The sequence below is a fragment of the Pholcus phalangioides genome, unplaced genomic scaffold, assembly GCF_987345545.1.
Source record: "Pholcus phalangioides strain wild (caught in Gottingen) unplaced genomic scaffold, Ppha-v1.0 ptg000015l_1, whole genome shotgun sequence".
In the NCBI taxonomy this organism is placed as follows: Eukaryota; Metazoa; Arthropoda; class Arachnida; order Araneae; family Pholcidae; genus Pholcus; species Pholcus phalangioides.
In genome coordinates this window covers 115,093,147-115,120,722 of record NW_028301608.1, presented here as the reverse complement: position 1 = coordinate 115,120,722, position 27,576 = coordinate 115,093,147, and the positions used below count along the sequence as shown (strand labels likewise).

The 27,576-nt window shown below is 35.2% G+C and overlaps 1 protein-coding gene across 1 annotated transcript; it reads right to left on the bottom strand.

Moving 5' to 3' along the window:
* eIF2Balpha (eukaryotic translation initiation factor 2B subunit alpha) lies at positions 1-24,996 on the bottom strand. The gene is made up of 9 exons (XM_089245212.1): positions 24,883-24,996; positions 23,754-23,855; positions 18,579-18,718; positions 14,755-14,871; positions 13,331-13,443; positions 12,089-12,157; positions 9,477-9,552; positions 6,910-7,035; positions 1-217 (listed from the first exon to the last, which is right to left on the bottom strand). The coding sequence occupies exons 1-9, from the start codon at positions 24,893-24,895 to the stop codon at positions 59-61; spliced, it is 915 nt and encodes a 304-aa protein (XP_089101338.1). The 5' UTR covers positions 24,896-24,996; the 3' UTR covers positions 1-58.
* Positions 24,997-27,576: the final 2,580 nt, after the last annotated feature.

Genomic DNA, 27,576 nt, shown 5'->3' with positions numbered 1-27,576 from the left:
TCCATTAGAAACACTCATTTTACTTAAAATAATTTACAGAAATAATATAAATTCAGTATCACAAGTAGAGTTTGATCAGTTCATCACTCACGGCAGAAGGTGTCAATATGCCAAGATCAGAGAATAAAAGAGTAATATAAGAAGGTGGTGTGTAATCAACCATGGGATGCTCTTTCGTCAAGTCAGCGTCTACGGAATGCCTCTTCGAAGACAAGTACTAAAACAAATCAATATACATTATTTAAGAAGACACCAAAATGTGTTTTATTCAATTAAGGGTTGTATCACATCGGTTTTAACCAGAGACAGTTGAAACTAGTTTAAACTGGCCTGATCAATATTAGTTTCAGCCACATCAAGTGGTCAAAACTCAAACTTCAATTTTTTTCCCCCCATTACTTATAAAAAGTAGTTACACATGATACTGCCTTAATAACTCAATGACTGAAGAAATGATGCATGAATATTTAAATTTATATATTAGTTAATTATATATGAGTAAAGATTTATACTGTCAACTTGAATAAAATTGAATTCTAGCCATAAAAAAAACACATCCAAAATCAAAGAATTATCAATACAAATCAGGGTTGGTCATTATTATAGTAAAAACCAGATTATACATTTGTTTTTTGGGAAGGTTGACATTTTGACCAGGGCACTTGCTAAAAGAGGGTTTTAGACATCTAGATGTGTTCAAATATAGCATTGAGCTTATATTACTGGAGAGAAGGAGCTGCTGTGAAGGAAGTAACATTGAACACAAGGATATCATGTGGTGTGTTTAGTTTAATACGCAGTTCGTGTCAGGCATTTCCCCATTGAAATGTACAGTTCAACTTCTATAAATATTGCAATTAAATTACCTCTATCATTTAATTCCGGAATCATTTCTTTCATTAATTCTATAATTATCTATTTCATTAATTCTGGAATAATAGGTGCAAATCTTGAAAAAAAAAAAAAAAAGTAATCAGAAGTCCTTCCCTATTTCCCTTCAAACTCACTGCCAAAGCAGAGACCCCTAACGTCATTTTCCCTACAGTAATATAAGCTCAATGAAATATGGTCTTGAAACTGATTTAGTAATTTTAAATGTTTCTCCTATTATTTTCTTAAAATAACTAATAAATAATAACATAATTAGGTGAATTTAAATAGGCTACTAGTTGTACAACTTGCTGTGAGAGCTGCAACTTTAGAAAAAAAATTGCTTTGCTCTGTCACCTCGGAATAGAATCTGTTTCTCTCTTTTAAGTGGAAAAATATTAGACTCGAGATCCTTCCTGATTTTGATCACTTTTAGCCATTTAAAACCACTTTTGGCCAGTGGCCTGGTCAAAACCAATTTTTATGTGATTCTGGCTGGTCAGAATCAATTTTGACCTGGCAGAATTGCAACCAAATCAATTATACCTTTTTCTCCAGAATAGAAAGCAGTCAGTGTTTCATTAAGGGAAAGAAGCTAACAGGCAATAATCAACTAAATAAGAAATGTCTTATTGCTTGGCATTTTTCATTTGTGAAACACTGATCCATCTCTTTTGCACTAAAGAAATGAAATACGTCAATACCTTCAATCATAAATATTTGACAAACAAAAATTTTTCCTCAATCTCTGTAGGCAATGCATTGAAAGGCTTTTATTTTGGAAATAGATTGTTAGGTAATGTGAGTTAATGGCAGTCCGCATCATTGCATGGCTTCGCTTGAATGAAAAAATCCCTAAAAGAAATACTCTTTCAATCATTACAATTCCAGGCTGAATTTATTTTCTCAGAGAAAAATATGGAAAATTAGGATTTCAAGTAGGGACAATCTGCAATACTCGCCAAAAAGTAAGCAAAGGTGGTAGTTATTGCTAACATTACCAATAGTGGAAAATGAAGCACTACTGAAAATCAGTGGATTAAAATGAGTTATACAAAAAAATGCATTTATCATGACAAATAGGTGAGGTCTATTGGCGCAAGGACCAATTAGGTCAAACTGCGCTGAAACAAATGACCATTTAAAAAAAGTAAAACTTGTTCTTGTCATGTCAATAAAGTAAAATTAAGCATGATAAAAAAGTGTTGAGTGAAACTCAAAACAATGGCGTAGATTGTGAACAACTATAACTTGTAGTAAAAACCAATGTCTGATGAATTTAAAAATGTAAGATGCATCGCAATGGTCATTCACAATGTCACGAAGTAAAAGATGACTATGAACAAAAGCGATCATAAAATGATGCGAACAAGTAAAAGCATGAGCAAAATGGTCCCGGATTTCAGTTAAGGATAAAAATTCAAGTAGCTTCACTGAATATGCGGAAAAAAAAGAAGATTCAATCTTTTTTTTAACAAGATTGGGACAAAATCTTTGTTGTCCAAAAAAACCACAATTTCGAAGAGTAATTTCACTCCTCTCCAAAATATTAAGGAGTAGTTTTATAAAAATGAGGGGTATTTTTTTAATGGGGCTATTAAAATAAATTACCTAACATTTGAATTATTTTCACTTCTCAACGAAATTTTGTAGAGTAAAGTTGAATTTCAATGTGAAGCATGCATCTACATGCATATTGGTGAACAATGATTGGGGCTGTGAAAAATAGAGGAACATCCCAGTAAAACAAGTCATATGGTTACCCTATGCCATTGTTCCCCAAAGTGTGGGTTGCAACCCTGTCAATGCACTAGGGGAGGGAGAGATTCTGCAAAATAAAAACATCCAAATAAGAAATTCATTTTTATTTTAGAAATATGTCAAAACTAAAAAAAAATGTCTTTATATACTCAGCTGAGCTAATTACCATGTATCATGCAATGTAATCTTTACCAAATTCTACTTGTAAAATTATTAATGTATCAAGTTAATACTTTTACAGGGTGCCTCAGAGAGAATCACTCAAATTCAAAATTGCATATTTCTTAAAAATTAAAAACACGTAATGATAGGTAACATATGAGTATAAGGGAAAAAAGTGCATTTTATGAAAAGTTTTTATTAATAGTTGATTCCTAGTGTATAAATATTTTGAAATCGGATGACTCTTTCTTAATCACCCTGTATAAGAATATCAAGGGACATTCATCTTGCTACAATTCTATCTTGCATAAGTGCATATAGAATGATAAGTTGTATATGACAGAATTGTATAAATATACAGTCGAATACCGTTATAGCTGAAATCTCGTTTTAATGAACACTTTTCTAATCCCCCAAATAAGTTTACATAGGAACAATGCTAGGTAACGTCAAATTCCTTTATAACGAAATTTCGTTTTAATGAAGTGATTCCTCCGGTCCCTTGGAGTTCGTTATAACATGATTCGACTGTATATCACTTTCAAAAAAAAAAAACTTAAATATCGTTAAAAGTCAATATTGCCTAATTAAAACCAAAACAGCATTCTAAAAAGTGCTTTTTGGCTGCCAATTTACTGGCAAAAAAAAACAATATCCTGGAAAACTGGGTCATATGGTCAGCCTATGTAGGGTGGTCAGCGATAAATATTTTTGCTCAAAAAGGGGGTTCAAGCTTTAAAATGTTTGGGAACCACTGCCCTATGCAATCCTAAAAAATTCTGTTTTACATTTTATTTGTACAACATGTTTTCTTTGATGTGAAATATAAACATGTGAAGTATAAAATGCAGATTGTTCAAGCCTGAGAATTATATGCAATATTGAATAATTAATAGAACTTTCAAAAATAACTGGTGCATATTAACTTCCATTGCAGCAAGTACCTTTCTTTACGGTAACTTTGACAATTGAAGATTTCTAGGAAATGGACTTATTAAATTGCCATTATGTATTAATATGCATGAAATGATAAAATATTTTCTACCAAGAGAAACTACATATTTTGCAGATTAAAAAAAAAAGTAGCTGTGGGTTGCCAAACAGATTATTAGTGTTACATATGCCATTTAAAGTCAAAAGAATAGATGAGAGACTGGTATAGATATAGTAAAATGACTAGTGTAGATAAAGTCAAAGTATGACAGGTAGAGATGAATTTTCTTTTCAAAATTCATATCCATATCATTTCCAGTCATCTATATTTTGTACGAATGGAAGAGAATGACATTATCTCTCTATACACAGTGGAAGCTCAATATAACAATACTCTGCAGGCTAAGGAAAAATATCGTTCCAGAGGGCTGATTATTATATCGAGAGGCAGTAGTTTAAGACTAGAGTATAGACATTTCTAAACAAGACAAAAAAATAAACACCCTGTTGTATATATACAGGGTGCATAGCTAACATCAGGCACCGCCAATTCAGGGTTGGTAAAAAACCCGGTTTTTTTGGTTTAAACCGGTTTTTTGTTTTAAATAGTATTAACATTAACAACAATAAAATTTCTGAAAAATCATTCAAACTTCCAATAATTAACTAAAATAAAATGTTTATTAATGTAATTAACACTATTCCCATGCTAATTAATCAATAAATATTTATTACATTTTAACAAAAACCAACTTTTGCAATTTAATTATTTTTTGCTTAACTCAATGGATTACTGTGTGTTTGAAAATTCTTTATATACTATATGATTAATAATAACATTGAAAGGTTTTTCTCCAGTTACTTTCAGTATGCTTAATTAGGAAGCTATTTCGCAAAAAGTAATAAAAATTAGGTGAATATAATGTATTTAATGAAGCATAAATACTGCAGATTAATTAGCGATGATTTACTATATACAGGGTGATTATAACTAAGGTTTGGATTTCAAAACACTGTAAAAACAGAATGACTTGAAAATTAACATGAATGTTCCTGAAAAAATGGAATTTTATTTGGTAAAGGGGAAAAAGAGAATTAAAAATGTAAAATTAATGACATCATCCACCACTTGGGAAATTTGCTTGCAGAATGGAAACGATAGCCAGTTATGGCAAAATGATAACTTAATTATAGCATTTCACGATTTCATAATTCATGGAAACATCACAAAAAACGAAGTAATTGAACAAATAATTACAACTTACTTAAGAAATGTTAAATATGTTGTCCACCGCGTGTTCTGGCTATGAGGTTGAAAGCACAAAAATTCTTGTTCAACAACGAAATCGGAGTATACCATGGTCATAATGTGGATGTTCTTGCAATTCAGCTTTATTAAACCACTTAATCTGACCACTGTTTATAACATTTTGAGGTTCCCCCACAGCCAGGAGTTGCAAGGGTTAAGGTGCATCCTGTCAAAATGGGTCTTCAGCAGCTGCTTTGCTGGTATTGCAATGTGCATCTTGATAGAAGTTCTATCACACACTGATGCTGTGGAAGTGCCGAAATGATGTGGTTGCACAAAATAGATTATACTGTGGGCCAAGTACAGCATCGTCGACTTGCACATTTTGCACTTTTTTCTTTTGCGAAAGAAACTTCCATTGCTTCAGGAGTATCCATGCAAATTTTCAAATCATTCTGATCAGTACTTATTGTATAGTTTTGGAATCAAAACTTAAATTATAATCACCCTGTATATAGCTGATTATTTTTTAAAATTCTGTTACTACTATACAGTAGAACCTTGATTAACTGGGCTTAACAGTGTGAAAGTATAAAAAAAACAACTATTGAATATTAAGACTGGGAGATATACAGTAGGAGATGTGCTACTTCTTATGGGAAAGAAAATGAAAATGTATGTGAGGTAATGTAACAACTAGTACACTAGTCTTTGTCCTTTAAGGACAGCTGGTGTCTTTATTGGATTATAGGACCACCTGCCCCTAGCATCATGGTGTCACTACTGTAGCTGCTTCTTTGTGAAGGGGAAAAAAACCCTGTGAGATAATACACCATTACATTTAGATGTGTGATGCAATCCTTATTCATGAATTTGCTAAAGATAGAGCATCAGAATGTAGCCAAAGGTTAGAAAATGTTATAAGAATGAGAAATTATGTCTTTTATATATAACTTTAAATGACTAAGATACTTCATATGAAAAAAATATATATATTCTGGCCACTTTTATGAGACTTTTTGAAAAAAACCACTTATAAAATCTTATGTCAATTAAAGATATACCATCAGAATGTACCCCAAGGATATAAAATGTGGTAAAAATGAAGCATTTTGGCTAATAATGAACCAATATGATATTTTTCAAGGAAAAAAATTATATTTAGGCAACTTTTATTTGATTTTTTGAAAAAAACCTGGTTTAAACCAGGGTTGTTTGGTTTAAACCAAGGTTTAAACCAAACAACCCTGCGCCAATTACTGGTGAACTGTTGATGTAAAAGGCATACTTCCAGTTAGAAAAACTACCCAAATAATGTGTGGACCTCAAACCACACGATTCATATTGCAAGGGGTTGTATAGTTATTAAAATAAAAAAGTAAAGTGACTTTTTATACAGACACTGTGTCCAAAAAATCAATTCAAAAGTTGGTGCTCTGTCTCACCTGATGTCAAAAAAAAAACATGTTTCTAAGTGCAATATTTACTGAACTATTTGAATTCAACAGCAAAGAAAAATTGAGAGAAAAACAACATAAATGAGGGGAAAAAAACAATTTTTCATTAGTTTATGCTGTTTTTCCCAAACTTTCCACTGATTTTTGAAATTAAATATTTCAGCGAATATCGCACTTAGAAATGTGAAATGTGGAATTTTTTAATTTTTTGACATCAGGAGAGATGGGAAAACAACTTTCTAATTGGGTTCTTGAGCACAGGGTGTTGTATAAAAAGTTAATTTTTTCATTTCAATAACTGCACAACCCTTTACAATATGAATGATGTGACTGAAGCCCACACATTATTTGGATACTTTTCTAACTGGAAGTATGCCTCTAGGTTCAACAGTTCGCAGTAATTTGCAGCGCCAGTTATTAGCTATGCACCCTATATAAAGGACTGTTGGCCATTTTTACACAGAAGAAAACCCGTACCTTGAATTCACTTGGCAAATCCCTCTGATTCAATGGATAAAGACGTACAAACTTGAAACTCTCTGCAAGTACATAGACAGGCTTATGCATCTCTTTTGCACAAATTGCGATGGAATATGTCCCGATCTACAGCATGTAAAAAAAAAATTAATTAAATAATTGAAAAAAGAAGAGGGTTTTGGTATTCCCTCATACTTTACCATGCAGTGATTTAAAAACAAAAAGCAAATATGTATTCACAATAAAGATCATCAGGATAGGGTTGCTAGATTCGAAAAATGAAGAAGCATTATTTTATTGCCTTGATATGGTACAATAAGGTAAATGGAACCGCTTTTTCATAAGTGCAAGTTCAACCTAGCACCTACAGTGGGGGAAGTCAATGAAACTTCTTGAAAAGTTGAAACAAGGTGTGTTGGGTGTTTCTGGCTTGGGCAATAAATATTTGCAAACATGTGATTTCCAAGTCTATCATTTATATTCTCAACAACAAAAACATGAAACTTGTACAAAAAGACAAAAACAAAAAATTCATGAATTAGGAACATTCATTCTGTGACGACTAGGGTGTTCTTCCAGTACAACGTATAATCTAATATCAGTTAGTCAAATGACAACCATCATAAATTTTTCAAAAATTAGTTAATTGATGGGTTAGGGTTATATGGAATTTATTTTACTTAACACATCTTTTTCCTTTTTTGATAACAGAATCAGCCATTTAATAGCAACTTATATATACATTTACATTCTACCTTATCAGTGTAATCAATATTACATATAAATTTTTTTAATCAATATACAGTAAATTCTCGATAAGTCAAAATCCGATAACTCGAACATGTGTATAAGTCGAAGTTTACACTCAGCCCCACCTTTTCTGAATTTCAGTGATAAAATTTTTCCTTTAGGTCAAAGTTTTCAAGAATGTGAGGAATTTAAAAAATGGAATTTAGTAGACTCATTTAGCGAATTCATTTCTCTGCTTGCAAAAGGTGAATGACTTTCTCATGAAAGAACGAAAAAAAGAGAGAGAGAGAGATTCAGAAATCACTACATTTTTTGACAGAAAATAATCTTGTACGCACTTTATTTATATTTCATTTCATTTATGTGGGTATAATAAATGCTTCCGTTTCCATAATACAGTATGTACTGTATGCATGAATATTCTCATTCAAATAATTAAATGTGATTAAGTAAAATAATTTTTTTCTCAAATTCCTTTTTCCCTAGTAGTTTGACATGTTTTACGAATATAATATTCGTAAATAACACTTATTTTAATAAATCTTTCTTTTCTCACTCTGAAATCTTTTGTCCACCGCTGCACATTAGACTTATCAAAATTTGACTGTATAAAGCTTTAAATATACTCGGACAAAAACATACAATATATATATATATATATATATATATATATATATATATATATATATATATATATATATTGTTCCAGATAATGTCTCATAGATATTCGAAGAGATTAAAAGAGATTATTATTTTATTATTGATATTCAAAGCTAGAGGAAACTCTGGTGGAGGATCGCAGCGGTTCTGACATGCAGATAATGTCTTTCACGGAAGTCCTTGAAATGAGTAGAGGATGAAACAAAATGCAGGACATCACAAATTTATTTACAACAGCTATTTGCATGTATTCACAAGCAGAGATTTGACTAAACATGCTAAAACAGAGACCCTAATATATGAATTCTCATTAATACACACAAGAGTCTGTCCTTTCTCAACTCCACAACTACTTAGTTTTGCTCTGGCAGCATTTTTATACAGGCAAGGCAAGTTCAAGAAAGTTCTATCATATTCTCCCAAGATCCCATTCTTTCCTCTGCATCATGACATTGCTAAACTTGTCAAGTTTGTCGTTAATTTAGCAAGATTTACAGAGAAATGCATTAATGACTATGTACAGGCAAAAATGATATAATAAATGATAGATAAGGTCTATTTGCATTAATTTTCTTAACAACATATCAATATTAACTGTCCAGCGCATTGTAAAGATTATGCATACATATGTAAACTGGTCAAATTCCAAAAAGTAAATTTCTTGCAATATATAATTGTTTACAAAATAATTAGACATACACACACAGAATTAACTGTACACATTAATACCGTGATAAAATTACATCAGTTTTTACTGTTATCAACCTCCCCTCCCCTTCCAAGCATTTTCAATTATTGTATGATTGCTTTATAGTTTGTGTCATTTTCAAATGAAAAAAACGTAAATTCTGAGTAAAATTTTTTTTCGTAATTAGGTTTCTTCATTGCATTTGTGAAATTCATTAAGTTTCTTCATTAAGTTGTAATTTACATAAGGATTAAAAGTAATTTACATACAATAGCTGCTTGATTTTACAAACTTCTAATTTAAGAATGGGCACATTTATGTGAACTAGTCCTCAGGTCCCGAACAATATGCCATTTCTTTGGACATCTTTCGCGTCTAGAAATTTTCGATTTCACGAACTGATTGTTGAAGTTCGTAAAAATGATCATCAACTTTTGTATTTATAAAAAAAATAACTGCGCATTCTCACCTTATTTATAATACCTCCACTCTCAACAACTCCTTCGGCTCCAAATAATACCATGTCAACATTTTCAAGGATGTACCTGCAATTGATGTGTGCAGTCTTTTTCATTCATGAGTAAATGCAAAGAGGAAATAACACTGATGATCAGAGCTGGACAAATCTATCGCATGATATGTCCAGGGCATATAAAAATTCTTACCGGACATGTATTTTTTTCAGCCTCGTGCTCGTGTTGGCCATATAAAAAAAATTAAAACACTTTTGTGTTTTGATTGTTGACGGCAATAAAAGTGTTCCACCAACATCTCTTCCTTGTGACATTTGAAATAAAGGGGTTAAAAGACTAATTTTTTATTTTACTGAAATTACTGCAAGGCTAGAATCAGTCATTTTGTGACTCACCACAATAACTGTATGGATGTGTAATAAAGCAAATATTGATTTTATGGCATGTGTGTTCAGAAATCTTTTTAAGGGTGGAGGGCTAGTAAAATAAATAACATAATTATGCAAAACTGGGATGTCCTTTGTACTTTATCCAACTGAAGTATGTTTCCATTACGAAGAAGTCTGGGTAAGGACTTCTTCAACATGCTGTTTAATAAGGTTTGTTGACGGTAGCTCATTAATGATTGTTATTTACTGCAGGAGCTACTAGATATAATTATTTAATTTCCAGCTAGGACTTTATTAGGCAGTTGTGATGGCTTGTGTAATGAATGCATTTTAATCCATTTTATTTTTATGGACCTTAATATTTTGCGGCTTGGTGCTGCTGCGTCTCTCTCACCTGCCCAAGTTCGGTCCTGGAACGGTCATGATTCCATGAGTGAAGTGAACAGTAACTCATGGACTTCTTTTCAGACACCAACCATGTGGAAAACAGTGGCAGTCTTAGGGCAGTGCGATCTGTGCAATTGCACAAGGAAAATTATCTTTGTATGCTATAGGAGGGACGTCAAATCTAAGGTAAAAGGGTAAAAATAAAATTGAAATGACATAGAATCTTGCTGTTTCTTTGAATGTAGACTTTGTCTCAAGCAGCCCCAGAGTACAACATATGTGTATGGAATAAAAAATTGAAACAAACACAACTGAACACCTTTTCAGAGTTTCACAGACCTACGTTTTAGATATCCAGGCCCAGAATGAAGCAGGTGTGTGAGGTTAAAGCCTTGTAGATATTACCTGGGGGTATCATAGTCTCTATCTAGGAGGCTTTGGTGAGATGTGGACAACCGGGTCGCATGAAGGAAACACCCCCTTTTTTCCATTTCAAGAACCTAACTTCTTTGTCCCTTTAAAGCCAACCTAGAAGACGAGGCGGGACAGGCACGGAACCAGAGAAGGGATATGGAGACGACCGCCCTCCTCAAGAGCCTGATAATATAGGAAAATTAATTTGTCCCAAATTTTACAGGATAGTAGTTTATAATGATCATCATCTATAGTCCAAAAATGGATAAATTCTGGCCCGAATCTGATAAGATGTTTTAACGGGAGGAACTGGTAAGACAAATAAGATTGGGAAACCCTGTGCTGGCTTTCATCATATCAAAAATTACACACGATGTTTTTTTAAAGATGATTATGTGAATAACTGTTGTACTTATACTTATAGCTTCAAGTAAAGCTATTTTGAGCATCATTTTTAACATTGAGAAATGATTTTCACAAAGAAATAAGTTAATCCAGTAATAATATTTGGAAAAAAATTTTTGGGCATGTAAAAATATTGATTTGGACATTATTTTACGTCACATGCCCAACTATGTAAATTTTCTGCGATTTGTCCAGTCCTGCTCATGATACTTGTGTGAGAGAGAAACGTCTCCAAAATTAGACATTGACTTGAAGAAAATTGAAAAACATACATTGAATTAAAGGCAGTGGTTCCCAACCTTCATGCGTATAATTTATAGGTACATATATGATTTTTCCTGAGGGTAGCAGGAACAAATGTCCCCAATTCTGATGTAAAGAAACTGTAACATAGCAACTTCTTACATTATTTTCAGAGGGAAATTTCAAGGAAATGCTGTGCAGAAAATATGGTGCCCATGGGCACTGGGTATCACTGCATATTTGAGAATTAAGTAGTGCAAGTTTCATGAAATCTCCTGCATCTGCCCTTTTTTAAACTTTGAATCTCTTCTAAACCAACTCTGTAAGCACCTTCACTATAACATACTCTGCATTATCAACAGGAAATAAAATGTTAGGTGTTAATTTTGAGTAAAATATAACAAAAAGAGATAAGTGAAGACAAAAATAAAAACACAAATCTTAACAGAAGCAATAAAATATTTATGAATTTTGATCTTGTGAACACGATTTCAAATTACAACATTATATCATCTTCTATTTCCATAAGAATTCTTGCATTAATCCTGCAGTTTTTAACCAGTGGTGAAAGAGAGCATGCTTGAAGATGCAGGATGGAAAATGTTCCCTGACACAGTCATAAATTTAATTTTACTGTGGGTGAGAGAATGTGAATCAAAGTTACCAAGGATGCAGTTCAGTAAAATGGTTAAGAACCACTGCATTAAACATAGCTATACCTTTTCTGTGGTATAATTACAGATAGTTATTCCATGAGCACAGAAGCTTACCCTACAGCTGAGTCTAATATCAATGTGGCCGAAATCCCTGCTGCAGTCAATTTGTCATACATTTTCTTTCTGAAAAATACCAGAAAAACATGGCACATCATCAACTATGCAGAAGAAAATACAAGATTCAGAAATCATTAATCTCATAAGTACAAGAGGAAAGTCAAAAATTGTCTGCATTTCATTTCATTTTTTCAATTTATTTACACAAATTGTTTTGGGGGAGGAAGTGGTAAATATAAAGAACCATGAATAATCTGCAGAGAATAACAACACTGTGGATGGTAACTTGCCAGTATAATTTCTCAAGCTTGCTGTATCTACTTGTCCAGTGGTGGAAACTGACGGGGGGGGGGGGGACTGCCCCTCCTTATCAGGCTACTTTTAAACTTTTCAATCCACTCATACACACTGATACAAGGCATAATGACACTCCTGTACTGTGTTATGAGCATCGGATGCGATCAAGATGCTTCCCAACGGAGAAATTGGATCAATGCACTGTCCCCTCTTAGCGTACACTGCTAATGAAACACTCATATTTGCATTGAAACAGAAGTACGAAAAATTATGCTATCAAAGTCAAATTTCGATAACATGACCGTAGTATCTATAACTTCTAAGCATACATACAGAGAATGTCATGTGCCAAATCTAAAGATTTGTTATGATAAGAGTGCAAATAACTTTTGATTCCCCTTTGTACAATGTGAGACAAACATTTCCCATTTGCGAATAGTTAAAGAAACACATATCACTGCATTTTGCAACTGGAACTGCCAGTTTGCAATTTGTTTTCCTGCCAGAATCATGAAGCTCCTAGATCAGAGCTGCACAACTTTTTTCAAGCCCTGTGCGAGATATATGAGATGATTAATGCTCTTGGGCAACAACCTTGTACATAAGTTAATAATTCTTTTTGTGAACATCTTTCGCAGGATGGATGGAATGTCTTTGTGAGTCAAAGGTTGTGCAATTTTAAGATTAGAATAATGGAACTTTTTTTTGACTTTCCATAGCTAAATATATAAAATTTTGTGATAAAGAAATAGCAGATTGCACACCAACTCAAAGTTCAAGTTTTATAATATTAGATTTGATTAAAAAAAAATACTATCCACGTTGGTTTCTGTTAAAGTCTCAGCTATAAGCTGGACCATAAAATATTTTGACAGTTTGTAGAGGACGGAATTTAAGAAATATGTTTGTTTACTAGCAAATCACTGAACATAGCATACATACCCACTATTATCTGGAGCTGACTGAGTCACATAAACATGGAACTTCTTTTTCGAGTTATATGCTTCCATCAATGTGTAGTAAACAACTCTAGAATGCGAATGGATTAAAATATTCTGCAACAGGAAAGAAAGAAATAAACTATTATCATGTTATGATAATTATGTCAGAAAAGTTTATCAAACATTTTTTTCAATAAAATAATGAACAGCAACCACCCCAAGCACTTATAGTCTTTAAGACAAAATATTCTCGTTAATCTTTTTCTTTTTTTTGTGATGATCATATTTCACACAAGAATAACTTCTGATCTGACAACAAACTTTACTTCAGAACTAATGCGAGATGTTTATGTGCCAGTTTATCTCTAAATGCATTATGCCCCCCATCCCCCTACAACTGTGAAATAAAATTATGTTGATTGGTATACAACAGGGGTGCACAACATTTTCAGTCAGCAGGCCAGATATGTGGTATTTCTGCCACTCAGGTCCCAGAAACTTGTGTATATATATATATATATATACATACCTATAAGGTGACCATACAACCTGTATTCCCATAGCTTATGGCCACCCTAACTTTTCTTTATAAAATGTCCCTTTTTTTCTCCTTATTTTTAACAAGGATTACTTGAATTTTGATCATTTTCATGTAAAAATTAAATTTTTATCCATTGTGATTTCGGTCCCCTATTTCCCACCATTGGTGATTTTTCAGCCATTTTAGTCTTTCCGCAACTTAACTTGCCTTTGAAAATATTTTTTGGTTGCAATTGACAACTTTATTTGCCTTCGATAATTTTTTTGGCTGTAATTGGTGATATCACGTGTAGATCCCGATTCCCTGTATTTTTCTAAAGGAAGTATGGTCAGCTTAGACATTTATCATGTTATGTAAGCACCTTGGCAGGCAGTGCTTGTCCTGCAGGCCATATGTTGTGTACCTCTGGTATATAATATCATTTCACAACCCCCCCCCCCCTCCATGCCAAAGACAGGGACCCAGCTTAACATTTGGTTACCCGGAGCAAGCACACATTGCTCTGTGTACTGTTGAAGAAGTGGTTAGACTATGAATTTGACATCTCTTTTATTTAGGCACCAGACATGTTAATCTCTACCCACGTCTCAATTGCGGCTGTGCCTGGATGAGCTCATGTGGTTAAACAATAATGGTTGCATACCAAAAACTGAAGGCATACAAACCAATAGACAGCAAATGGCAAAACAACTTCCCCATCACCACATAAAAATATCAAATAAAAAAAAACACTCTGAATCGGCAATAAATTGTAGGTCCCGGTCTAATCAGCCCTCGTGGCCAGAAAACTACAGTGGTGTGACAAAAATGATTAAATGGTTATAATTAAATTTTGTGATTCAAATGTTTCCATGAGAGTACTAAAGAAAAAACAAAATACTTACGGAGTCATCCAATATGAAAGGGTGGCCTATTTTTGCTATCTTCTTTCTCGAGGCATAGACTTTCTCTAGAAATACTGTGCCTCGCTGTGAAAGAACTTTCTTACACTCTTTGAAATCCTAGGATGAATAAATTAAAACATTCATGGATTTCAAAAAATGCAAAAAAAAAAGAAAAAACATTCAATTGTAATTAGTTTATGCAATTTATGTAATTAGTTTATGCAGCCAAATCTCAATTAGAAAAATAGATGTAGCTGACCGAAAAAAATTTTAATACCTTAAATTTGTTAAAACTTTAATGATTTATCGTTAGTTTTACTCATTGAACTACCCTGTTATGTTACCCCGTAACATTGAAGGTCACAAAGCCTCTAGTAGACTAGTGATCATGACTTTGTTGCTATGGAAAGCTGGAACTCTCAATCCACATCTCCATCATCCTGGGGATCTTCAAAAGATCTATGGCAATTAGGAAAGAAAATAACAAGGGGTATTTAGCCAATGTAGTATTGAGAGATATAGTAGACTATAGTCCTCATCTAGAAGGCTCTGGTATACACATTAGATATTACTCATATTGTGAGATATCAATAGTTCATCAAGTCAGAAAATTTGTTTACAATTTTTGTTCGTATTGCGAAACTTGTAAGCTGAGTTACTCGTAATTTGGGGGGGGGGGGTTACACTACACTCTGTAATCTATCCAATGACAACAGAGTCAAACTTTGCTGGGTACTTGGTTATTCAGGTATCTCATGTAACGAATTGACTGACAAGCTGGGTGGAAGAGGTTCTAGGACTCTGTTCATCTGGCTTGAGTGATCTTTGAGCATTTCACAGGAATTTTTTTTATTTATTTTATTTGCAAAAACAAACACAAAATGCATATAAGAGACAGAACAAAAGCACATAGAAAGAACAACACATGAACACAATAAATAGTCATATTGGACCCCAAGGGACATAACGTCCTTCCAGGCAACCCTATGGATTAAATTATTATATTTTGCCGCCATTTTTTTTTCTAAGTACCGTACGTTAGAAATACAGTTTTCAACTCATTCAGGAAAAAGCAGTACCAAGATTGGCTGAGCATTGATGGTCAGCGACAGGCAAAAGAGATTAATTGTGACTGCTCTAGTCTTAGGCAGAAGGAGCTGCTGAAGCTCAGCAAAAATTCTATTCATAGAGATGTTGGTCTATTTACTGGTCGTTGTACTCTTAAAAGGCATCTTAATGCCATAGGAGTTAATAGTGACTTAACCTGTAGAGGTTGTTTATATAAGGAAGAAACGGCTACTCACTTTCTTTGTGAAAGTGAATGTACTCTGCACGTAGGTTTGAGCACTTGGGTTGATCGTCATTTGATTGAATCCTGGGAGCTTCCAGACATTACCATTAGATCTCTGCCAAACTTTGTTTCAGTTACAGGTCTCTACTAAAAACTTTTTTTTTTGGGGGGGGGGGATAGTACAATAGACCTCTGGTTGCAGTGCTAGGTTCCATGGAACCACCCACCTTTAAGTCTGCTCATAGCCTGAAGTTTCATTATACATGTTGAAGTTTGAAGTCCAGTGTCTTCAAGTAGCAGACTTTTTCATCTATGGCTTCTAGGGCTACATGAATACTTCAAAGAGATATTTTGACTCATCTGTGTTCAACTTATCGCGAATTCACCAAACAACTTTGTGACAAAAGAAATTTTTTTAACATTTACTAATACCCATTGTAACATACCCTGGACCCTTCTGTGGAATAGGCCATCTTGCCTCTATCTTAACTTTTGCACATGCTTATATAATTGAATTTGTGTGCATTTATAGTATAAATTGTTACGAAAAAATATTTATTTTACCTCATTAGATCCTGCATGATCACTGCTGTATTTACTATTTCATCCTCCGTAGCCTGAGAGGCGTGCAATCCTGATCAAATCCCTTTGTTGTTTCAATCATTGTTGCCAAAATAATTTTCAAGTTTCAAATTATCAGTTCTCATGAATGATTATATAAATCAGATCTATTACACATTTTTTATTGCCTGTTGTTTAAATAGTTTTTCAAGGTGGTCAGTCCCCAGAGCAGGGCCATGCCACTAGTGTTTTTTATAGGTATACATATATCCCACCAGCGACAGTCTGTCTGCTTGTTCCTATCGTTCAAAATGATGTAGTTCACTAACAGCTCCTTAGGGAGTTTCTCATGTGACTGATTGGCAAAATCGTCCGTGATGCCATATGACTATTCCTCGTTGGATCTCACTTGTGCAGTGACACAATACCAGCTGGACCGGACCTTCATCATCATCATCACGGCTGTCCTTCACCCCAATCCTCTACAGACTTTGCCAGTGGTTTCTTCCTGTGCTCTCCTCGTCACATCCCCATAGTGCGACCTTCTCGTTCAGAGGTCGATCTGCTCTACTGACGTTATTTTTGTGTATGTGCATACTTTCTACCTATCTGCACCTATAATGGTGGTTATGGGATATTCCAAGTATGCTGATGTTGCAATATCTGAAGTTGATGTGGTATGATCATTAAAATAATTTTGTTTCTCTCTTTGATGCTAACATTTTTAATAGGTCATACAACTTTGTTAAAGTTGAGTAAATAACTGTTGTTCCTGAAAACTTTGTGTTATTTGTCTCTCGCTCACTTTGCATCACTGCGCCAATTCTCCGGAAGGAATCCTGTGTTGTGTAACAGTGGATGTTACACTATTTTTCAACAAGCTAATGCAGAATCATATACAACACACGTAAAAAAAATTAGAAGGAACAATAGTATTGTATATAATTATTTTATACTGATGGGTCAGGATCTTTGGAATTCCCACACACATTAACACCAAACAAGACAGCCTTTCATAGGTTTGTGCTATGAATGTCACTCCCGTAGTCAGTTATGTCTAAACAAATGGGTCAAAACCAAACAACGGTCCTTGGACTATTGGAAGGTTTCGTCAATTCACCCATATGCATACAATATAATTTTCAACTTGGGATCTTTCCCTAAAATAATAAAAATGGGCCTTAAAATGCTTGGACCATGCCCCTCAACTTCTTAATACAGCTTTGCCCACAGTGATAGAAAGCCAACAGTGTGTGTGTGGATATGGCATCAGCAATTTAGTTGTGATCAAATGGTGCCACACAGATAAGGTGAATACATAAAGCCTCGTAAATACTAGCGCTCATCTAGAAGTCTTTGGTCGTACTACTCAAATTGAAAAAAAAACCATTTATCAAGTCAAAATATGCTACAAATTTTTTGCTCGCCTTGGGAATCCCCACTAAACTGAGTTACTCTTGACCTGAATTTTTACTGATACAGTCAAACCTCATTAAGACAAATTAAATAATAAATTTAATCTCAAAGAAACACAGAAAATGTTTCATACCAACCTAATTTCGTATTCATAGATAAAACCATTTGATTGTGTTCAATATGAGGAATATTCAATATGTATGAAGTCTGTTCATCTTATTGAGATTCGATTATTATGCAGCATATCTTTTTGTGGAAGCCTGGAAGTATTTAACAGGCCATAAAAAAACAACCTTACAGTACAGGCATAAGACATTGGCTCTTCGAATAGGGGGAGACAGATTTTTGACCTCCACCCTCCCGCCTGTGCTAGCAGTACAAATTGTTTGGAAAATGGGGGGGGGGTTCCTCGCTCTGTTCTCCCCTGTATGTGCCTATGAGTACGGGTAATATTTTCTCTCTCACATAGGTACATAACCTTATGGATCCTCACATTATGAAGCAAATTCACATGAAGAATTAAATGCTTTCCAACAATCAAATTACGAGTACTTACGCTATGGTCTAATGCAGTGAGTGTGATAAAACGACTAAAGAGCTCACACGCGGATTTCACTGATGTAAATGAGAAATCATTGTCAGCAAGGGCAGCTGCAGCAGTTTTGATATTTTCCGCAAGACCTTGCAATGTTTCAGCTGTAAAAATAGTTATAAAACACAAATGCAAACTTGCTGATATTTATTAGATAGAACTATATTTCAAAGTCATTAAGATAACAGTAGAAATACTCAAACTTTAGTTCCAAATAATTATAACAATACATCTCGTATAACAAGCTGCTAAAATTTTCTACACACATAATTTACCATTTTCCCACTTGATTCTTTGAGGATTGATGTGCTGGCTTCATACACGATACTACTATTAAACCACGCTGTTGGAACACATCTAAACATGATTGTTTCTAGATGTGTGTATAATGTGTTCAGGAAGTCATTAGTATGCTCAAACTCGCCCCCCCCCGAGACAGGATTATAGTGTTATTTTGCAGAAAATAACTCAACCCTCCCCCCCCCCCCCCGAGAAAATCCAGTATACACCAATGAGTACAGTAGACTCTCCACAATACAGCCATGCGATAGTCTGGTCCATCCAGTAATCCAGCATTTTGTAGGCAGGTTTTCTTCAAGCATAGAAGAAGAATGGATGGCAACATGCCGTCAATGTTTACAAACAGCCAGTTACTGAGCTCCGAAAAATACATATAAATTAAGTGTTTTATCAGTAGATTAAGCTAAAACTAAAACAACAGCACTGGAAGCTGCAGGACTGTGGGAACGGTAATTATGTTCAAATAATATAACAATATGATAATTAAAAAGTAATGAAAATAAATGAATAAAGTACAGCGACATAACTAGACAACAAAGAAATAAGGAATCAGAGTCGCCATCTATGAAAACAATTTTAAACTAAGAACTGAGAATATACGATTTCTTCATTGGGGAAAACAATCAGGAGATGGATGGATCACGATGTAGGAAGTGTAACGATAAAGTGATAGACGTGAACGAATTTTTCTTGTGTACAGTGTGTAAACAATATATACACCCCCGTTTGTGCTGGATACAACAAATCTGCATTTAGAAGGATGGCAAAAGACAAAAGAAGCAAATTCACATGTAAAATCTGTGAAAATGAACAAGATGAAGGAGCCACAGCGGTGAATGATACACAGCAAGACAATTTTGACAGGATAGAAAAAATCATAGGTGATTTCAAACTGGAAGTAAAGGAAACCATCCAACAAGTCACAGAAAAAATCATACATAAACAAGAAGCAATGGAAAATGAAGTGAAGGAGATTATAAAGTCTATAGAATACAACTCAAAATGCATGGAAGATTTTTCAAAGCAGGTAGAAAACTTGAAAGAAATGGTTCAACAAATGAGTAGAGAAAATCAAGAACTCAAGATGGAAAATAAAAACATGAAAGCAGAAATAGGAAATTTGAAATATCATATGAATGAGTTAGAAACCAAAATGAGATGAAATAACATTGAGATAAATGGAATACCAGAAAGCCCAAATGAGAATATACAAGAAATAATTCAAGCAGTAAAAAACACAACTACAAATATCTGAAAAAACTAAAATTGAATGTGCTCACAGAGTCCCAACAAGAAATGACAATATACCCAAACCAATCATAGTAAGATTCAATAGTGAAACATCAAAAAACATCTGGATTCAAAAGGCTAAGCAACAGAATACCCTTACAGCAGATAAAATAAACCCGATCTTTCAAGATGTCTGAATATATGTGAACAAACATCTAACCATTGAAAACAAGAAGTTATTTCACCTGGCTAGACAAACGAAAAATAAACTGGATTTCAAGTTCGCGTGGGCGAAAGAAGGGAAAATATTTCTCCGGAGGGATGAAACTTCAAGAGTAATCAGGATAACAAACCAAGAACATTTGCAAAAGTTAGAATAAAGCCACAGTACAAATGATCACAGAGAACTTTCTCGAGATGCAGGACCAACAACCTCTGGAGGACATTAGTGAAGCAAAAAAATTTATGAACTGCCTCAGTGAACCAAACTCAACATTGACGTTTCTTACATTGAATATCCAAAGTATAAGAGCAAATTTTGACAGTCTGGTGGTATTTCTTAGAACTTTAAATGAATTAATAGATATTATATGCCTAAGTGAAATATGGATTGAAAGTGAAGAATTATTTAATTACTATATTGACAATCTTGAAGGAATAATATATTACTATTGCTATATAAACAGTAGAACATACAATAGAGCCGGGGGAGTAATAATGTATATAAATAAAAATATCAAATCAATACAAGAGAAAAATGTTAAATTTTTAACTGCTGAAGAATTATGTATATACCTCCCTGATTATGACATTGATTTATTACTCTTATACCGTTTGCATTCTTTTTCCATCTCACAATTTAATGATGAATTAGAACAAAATTTACAGAAATTGAAGCAAAATACTTTAATAGAGGGTGATATTAATATAAATTTACATGGAGATGATAACGAAACTTCTCAATATCTTAACATAATGGCAATAAATGGATTGGTCCCCCTTCACAAAAATATAACAAGAGAAACAAATAATAATAAAACATGTTTAAACCATGTATTCTATAGATCAAAAATAAATTCAATAGAAAAATTCACAGTGTATAAAACTCAGACAACAGATATCAAAACAAACACTATCCAGTATTAGGATACATAAACTTCTAAAATACAAAAGAACATAGAAGAAAATGAAAAAAACAAACATATAAAAATAATAAATTATGATAAATTTGAAAAATTCATTGAAAATATAAATTTTGTTAGTGTCATAGAAGAAAGATGCATACAAAATAAATACAAACGATTCGTAGATATCATACAATCAAACTCTAATTTATGGACGAAACAAGTCAAGATGAAACCCAAAAAAAGTAAAAGAAACTGGATCACAAAAGAAATAATAAATAAAATAAATTATAAGGAAAAATTGTACAAAAAATACAAAAAGTACCCAAATATTATGTCATACGAGCAAGAGTACAAAGAATACAATAAGGAACTGAAAAAAGTATATTAGAAAAATAAAACAGGAATATATCAGAGATACTTTTACGAAATGCGAGAATAACAAAAAAATGCAATGGAAATGTATAAATCAGAATATACTTAATAAAAGTGCAAAGCAAAATATACTCCCTATCTGTGATAACCATAACGTTTTAGCAAAGAAATTTAACGAAGACTTTGTTACAAGAAACTTGGAAGAAATAGAATTAAACACAGTCTGTAATTGTGAAGATGACCAAACAATGACTAATTCTAACAATTCTATGTACTTCTTTGAAATTAACGATTATGATATTGATAATATTATGTCAGAATTGAAGACTAATAAAGCAAGTGGAATTGACCAAATAACCCCTAAGATGATGAAAATAATTGCCCATTATCACGTGGATGTAATAAAAAACCTAATTAACTCATCTATAATGGAAGGAGTCTTTTATAGTGATTTAAAGTATGGCATAGTACACCCCATTTATAAATCAGGAGAGACAAATAACTTACTAAACTATAGACCCATATCAATTCTTCCAATATTTTCAAAAGTAATAGAAAAGTGCATAAAAAAACAGCTCGTAGATTTTCTTAATTATCAGCATTATTTAGCTCCTAACCAATATGTGTTTCAGAAAAGTAAGAATACAGAAATGGTCATCTTAGAGCTGTGCAATTATTTAAATACCGGGTTCAACTGCAATAAATTTTCTATAACGATATTTCTGGATTTAAAAAGAGCCTTTGACTGCGTAAATTTAGAGATACTCACAAGAAAATTGTCAACAGCTGGTATACGTGGAAACATATTGAGCTGGTTTAAATCATACTATTCTAATAGGAAACAATCAGTTAAAATAGGTGAAGAAATGAGTGCATTCATAGAAGTAAAAAAAGGTGTCCCCCAGGGATCTGTGCTTGGCCCGATATTGTTTCTCATTTACATAAATGATATATTCAAACTCAACATAAATGGTAAATTAATCTCATTCGCGGACGATACAGTACTGTATGTTGAAGACACTGAAATTACAAATTTAATAAAAAAAAGTTTAAAAAAAAACAAGAGCTAATTAGAACACGCACGCACACACACACACAGGACCTGTAATTCATTGCCAATTCCGAATGGCTGCCTGATTTCATACTCATCAAGAGGTTGGTTTGCTAACCCCTTCATGTGGGACTCAATGCGGTAGCAATCTTTTTCAGTGGTCACGTCACCATTTCTGTTGTACCTGTGTTAGGAAAGTTTTTGACAAGGACGAACCGGGTATCAAAATCGCAACACGTCTAAGCATCCTTTGGTACTTTAGGCTAGTATCTTATGGACCTGGGCTACAGCACCCCAACATGGGTGTCTCCTCAAGTTTCAGCAAATTTTCTGTTTGTCACCAACTTCGATATTAGTTCATTTTTTTTTTGCCCACCGATGATTTCAAAAACCACACCAAGACCAGCTATATTTTTCTTTTGGTACCTTTGTAAATACCGATCAGTACCCTTCATTTTGTGGCAAGTATCAAATTTTTCATTATTAGAAAAGCAAGAGATCATGGAAGCTGGGAAGAGCGAGAAAAGAAAAGAAGAAAAAACAGACAATTGAATAATACAGTAAAATACTGATTTTATTACTTAACATGCAAAAAAGTTGCCAAAAACCAACTGCGAAAACTTGCAACACTCAAGTTGGTGACATGGTGAAAATCATTGAAGTTCTTTAGACTCAGTGTTTTTGAAAGTGTGCGTCGCCAATCTTTAGCAGAGACATCGCAACACACTGGAAATATTGAATACAATGTCCACTGCTTAAAAGGAGAAATCTGCACCCAGAACACCAAGTCCACCTGCATCACCCTTCTTGGCTTGGAGGGGGACGGAGTCTGTCAAAACCCTAGGCCAGATGGTTGAATATTAGACACTCTCTATCTTTGACCGAATTTAAACTATTGCTTGGTTAAAGAAGTTGAGGTCAAAATGTTTTTTATCTTCTTTTATGGCTCCAAATATTTAACGGCCCAGTGCGGCCACAACCTTTGCACCTGCCAAAGCCTGGCCCTGACTGCTTTAGACACATAAACCATTCTATGCAAAAAAATACCTGTTCCCTTACATTTATCTTTCTTCATGAATTCCAGAAGGACTTTCAGAGCAGCAACAGCTGGCGAGATTTCAGGATCCCCATTTAATATGCTCCTGAACATCGACACTACACCTACAACAAGATTCAATAAAAACTTTCATTTATCATATTATTAATAATCTGCATAAAACTTTGGTATAAATATACCATTTACATATGTGCATGCAAATTTCTTTTTTCAACAGGAGCATCCTGAATAATCAATAAAAGATTGAGTAGCAGTCCAGTACCATAAATAACTGATGTAGTCATCATTTACAAGCATAAACTACACTGGAAACATGTAACATCCTCCTTGTGGTCCACCAGTGGCATATTTACAATGGGCTTAGCGGGCCAATGAGTGGCCAAGAAAACTAGTAGAGTGAAAGAAAGGTGGCAAAATTTGTGTAATCCTCAATAAAGGGCGCTCCTCATTTATTGATGGGCGTTGATGGTGCTCGTGACTGGAGACAGGTTGAAGACCCCTGACCTAGAGCATATGTAAATGCTAAAAAGAGTGGCCCATAAAGCGAGGAACCGTGTCCAAAACAGTGAGCAAGAATGTAAATGACACAAATAGTGACTTGGAGTGTGTGAGAGCATGGAAGTGATCAAAAGAGTGACTTAGAGACACAGGTGTACTTGCAGGAGTGAGAGGGGGGGGGGCGGAGCAAGTGGGTTATAGCACATTGTGGCGAATCCAGGGGAAAGAGTAGTCAAGAAGAGTGATAATCCCTCTACAACTACATTTTTCTTCTTAGTCCGCAGAGTATCGTTATATCGAGGTTTCACTGCACAGAACAATGATGCAATATACATACGCATTTATTTACAGCCAATGCTTTTCGATTCAAATTACCTGCTTCTTTGCAAGGGGGGGGGGGCTAGATAATTATGTCAACCATAAACACAAATCTCTAGATTCATTTAAGAATGAAGCAAATCGTTATTATAATGAACAAAAACAAATTATATTGCATTTGTGATTACCGAATGGATGAGTGGAAACGAAATATGCACGATGATTGAAATAAAAGGAAAAACGAAGCTTTTCCCAATGTTATAACGAAAAAAATATCACTCATTTCAAAGAAATCAAATTACACGTGACACGTACCTGTGCTGTCCATCTTGGAAAATGTTAAAACAGTAATGAAGCCGGAGCGCTTACAATAAATAGCCAATAAGTGAACAATATGTTTGTTTATGCATCAAAAAATAAATTCGTTGCACATGTCTAAGATCATGATTTGTTCGTGGCGACATCTGTAATGGAAAAATGACAACTAACACGTAGTCGAGACTTTCGCAAACAGAAGGGGTAGTTACCACCAAAGAGCCCGAAGTGCGGCCAATTCGCGACGGGGCTGGCCACTTCGTGAATTGGCCAATCGTTTCTGCAATTCGCACCTTCGCCGTCCATTTCGCGAAGTGGCCGGAGATCCTTGGCCAAAGCTCGGTGCATGGAGCTTACTCGGCATGCGCCATTTACGCCTGAAGTTCCGACCGGAATGTAGGGGTGGGGGCATGTTTCGGTTTTCCTGATTCTCCCCTAGTTGCGGCCCTGTGTGTATGTGCCGTGGTTTGCTCAAGTACTCTGGAACTGTACCGAGGGCAATGCCGTCCTAACGCATGGGTAGGGTTACCAGACATCATAATGAGAACCTTTCATGTTATTTCAAACGTCTTCGGAGCTGACTAAAAAATCCCGAAGCGTTTTTCTACGTTTCAGAAAATTTGTCAGTTTGTCCTCTTTTTCAGGCCCACCTAGGCACGACCCGGAGGCTTCAAGAGAATAATAGGGCCTCTGTAAATTTGCCTGGTGGGGCCAAAGAAACATCACTTGGCCCAGGGGGCCCATGGTGCCTGCCCTTAAGACGGATATGTATGGGGCCCCGGGCCAAATGACATAACTGGCAAATTCTCAAAAATTTCAACGAGATCTAATTTTTATGAGGACCCTCTCTTCTCTTGAGGCCTCCGGGCCGTACTCGGGTGGGCGTTAAGACAGCACTGACTGGTGACTACATTGCGTTTTGACTGATCTAGAAATGTGCTAGTTGGTTTATTTTTACAAACAGGTTTTAGGTCGCGGGCCATGGGTTGCACATATATGTGATGTACAATTGTACATACTTCACAATTATTATTATCATGGTTCACCAATGCTGCAAAAGGGCCCTAATGAGCTGGGAACTTTGGCTCTCGCCAAAGCAGCGCCATCTTAACGCATGGGCCTACCCAGGCACAGGCCCGGGGGGCCTCAGAAAAACGAGAAGTAGTTGAATGTTTCGAGAAGTTAGGGCAGCTAGGGCCTCAGAAAAACCACTTGGCCCGGGGGTCCATGATGCTCTTAAGACGGCCCTGCGGCAAAGGAGCCTCCCCTGGGGAAAGGCGTGATTATTATTATTTTATTTTTAGTTATGGAAAGACAATTTAGGCTTTTTGGAGCCGGTCGAGGCGTAAGCACATAACTTTATGGGGGTGGAATATTGGTGGATTGGGATAAAGAGAGGTATAGGGCCATTTAGACAGCATAACGAGTCAGGGCCGTCTCCATATATAGCATCATGGGAGGTCAACTGGCAAAGTTATTTTTCTGAGGCCATAACTTGGCTAGAAATGCTTGCTTACCAATTTACTGTTGAAAGTAAACATTTGATTTTCAAGAGGCCTTCCCGGACCGTGCCTGGCGAGTGAGCCCATGCGTTAAGACGGCAGTGTCTATTAGAGATAGAGGTCTATCTAAAGATAGTGTCTATCTCTAGGAGGTGCGCTGGTCTATTACGCGGGTGGGAAAAGGGCTCAAAGTCAAACAGGTGCCTTCAAAGCAGAAACGCTGATCGGTAGTGGGGCGTGCGCCGGATCGACCATCGGAGCAAAGGTGGAGACAGGGAGGGGCGGTGATAGGGGGATCCCCTCCCCGTTCAGTGAAAATTTTATCATAGGCGGAAGGGCGGATTTCTCATTTACTGTGATTACCCTCTGTGATTCGTCAGCCCCCGTTGGAAGAACCTGTATCCGCTTATGCATTGGGGAGGGGGGGGGGGACACAAGGAATTCCCTCCAGATCAATTTTAAGTGATCAATTCAAAAAGCATTTAAATTGACAGAAATCGATTAAAATAGTACATGGGGGGGGGGGGACAGTTCTCATCATTTTTTGCTTTTCACGCTATAAATTAACTACAGAGGGGGCCCGTGAAAACTCTAACCGGGGAGCCCGCAAGAGATCTCAGCCTAGGGCCCCGCTCCAGGTTGTGGGGGCCATGCATAAAAGGTATTTTCTCTCGATATTTTAATCTTTTCTTTTGTGAGCACACATATATTCAAAAAAATTAAATTTATGGTTGGCTTGAGGAAGGGGGCCACGAGCACCCTGTGCTCTCGCCCTGCGTTCGCACAGTGTTCGACATGAACTTTATGATTTTGGCTGGCTTTTGAATCAATACAGGAAGAGGGGTGGCCCCGTGATACCGTGATACAAACAACCAGTTGTGAGAGGCACGTATATAGATGTTGCAGAGGGCCGCAAAACGTCCAAGCCAAGGCCTGGATCCACCCTTTGTTCAAGGAATATTAAAAAAATGATAGACCCCCCCCCCCTTCCCTCCCACGAACCCGTACCGACAACCGAGTTTAAGACACGTTTTTCATACATCACACCTAAACATATGCAGTAGAGATTGAAAAAAATGTTGGTCAATGTCCCTTGATGTGTTGGCACTTCCACGAATGTAGAAGCGGACGGGGGGGGGGGGGGGGGTAGGGGTCAGAGAAGGTCAACTGGGCTCAAGCCCTGAGGCCCGGA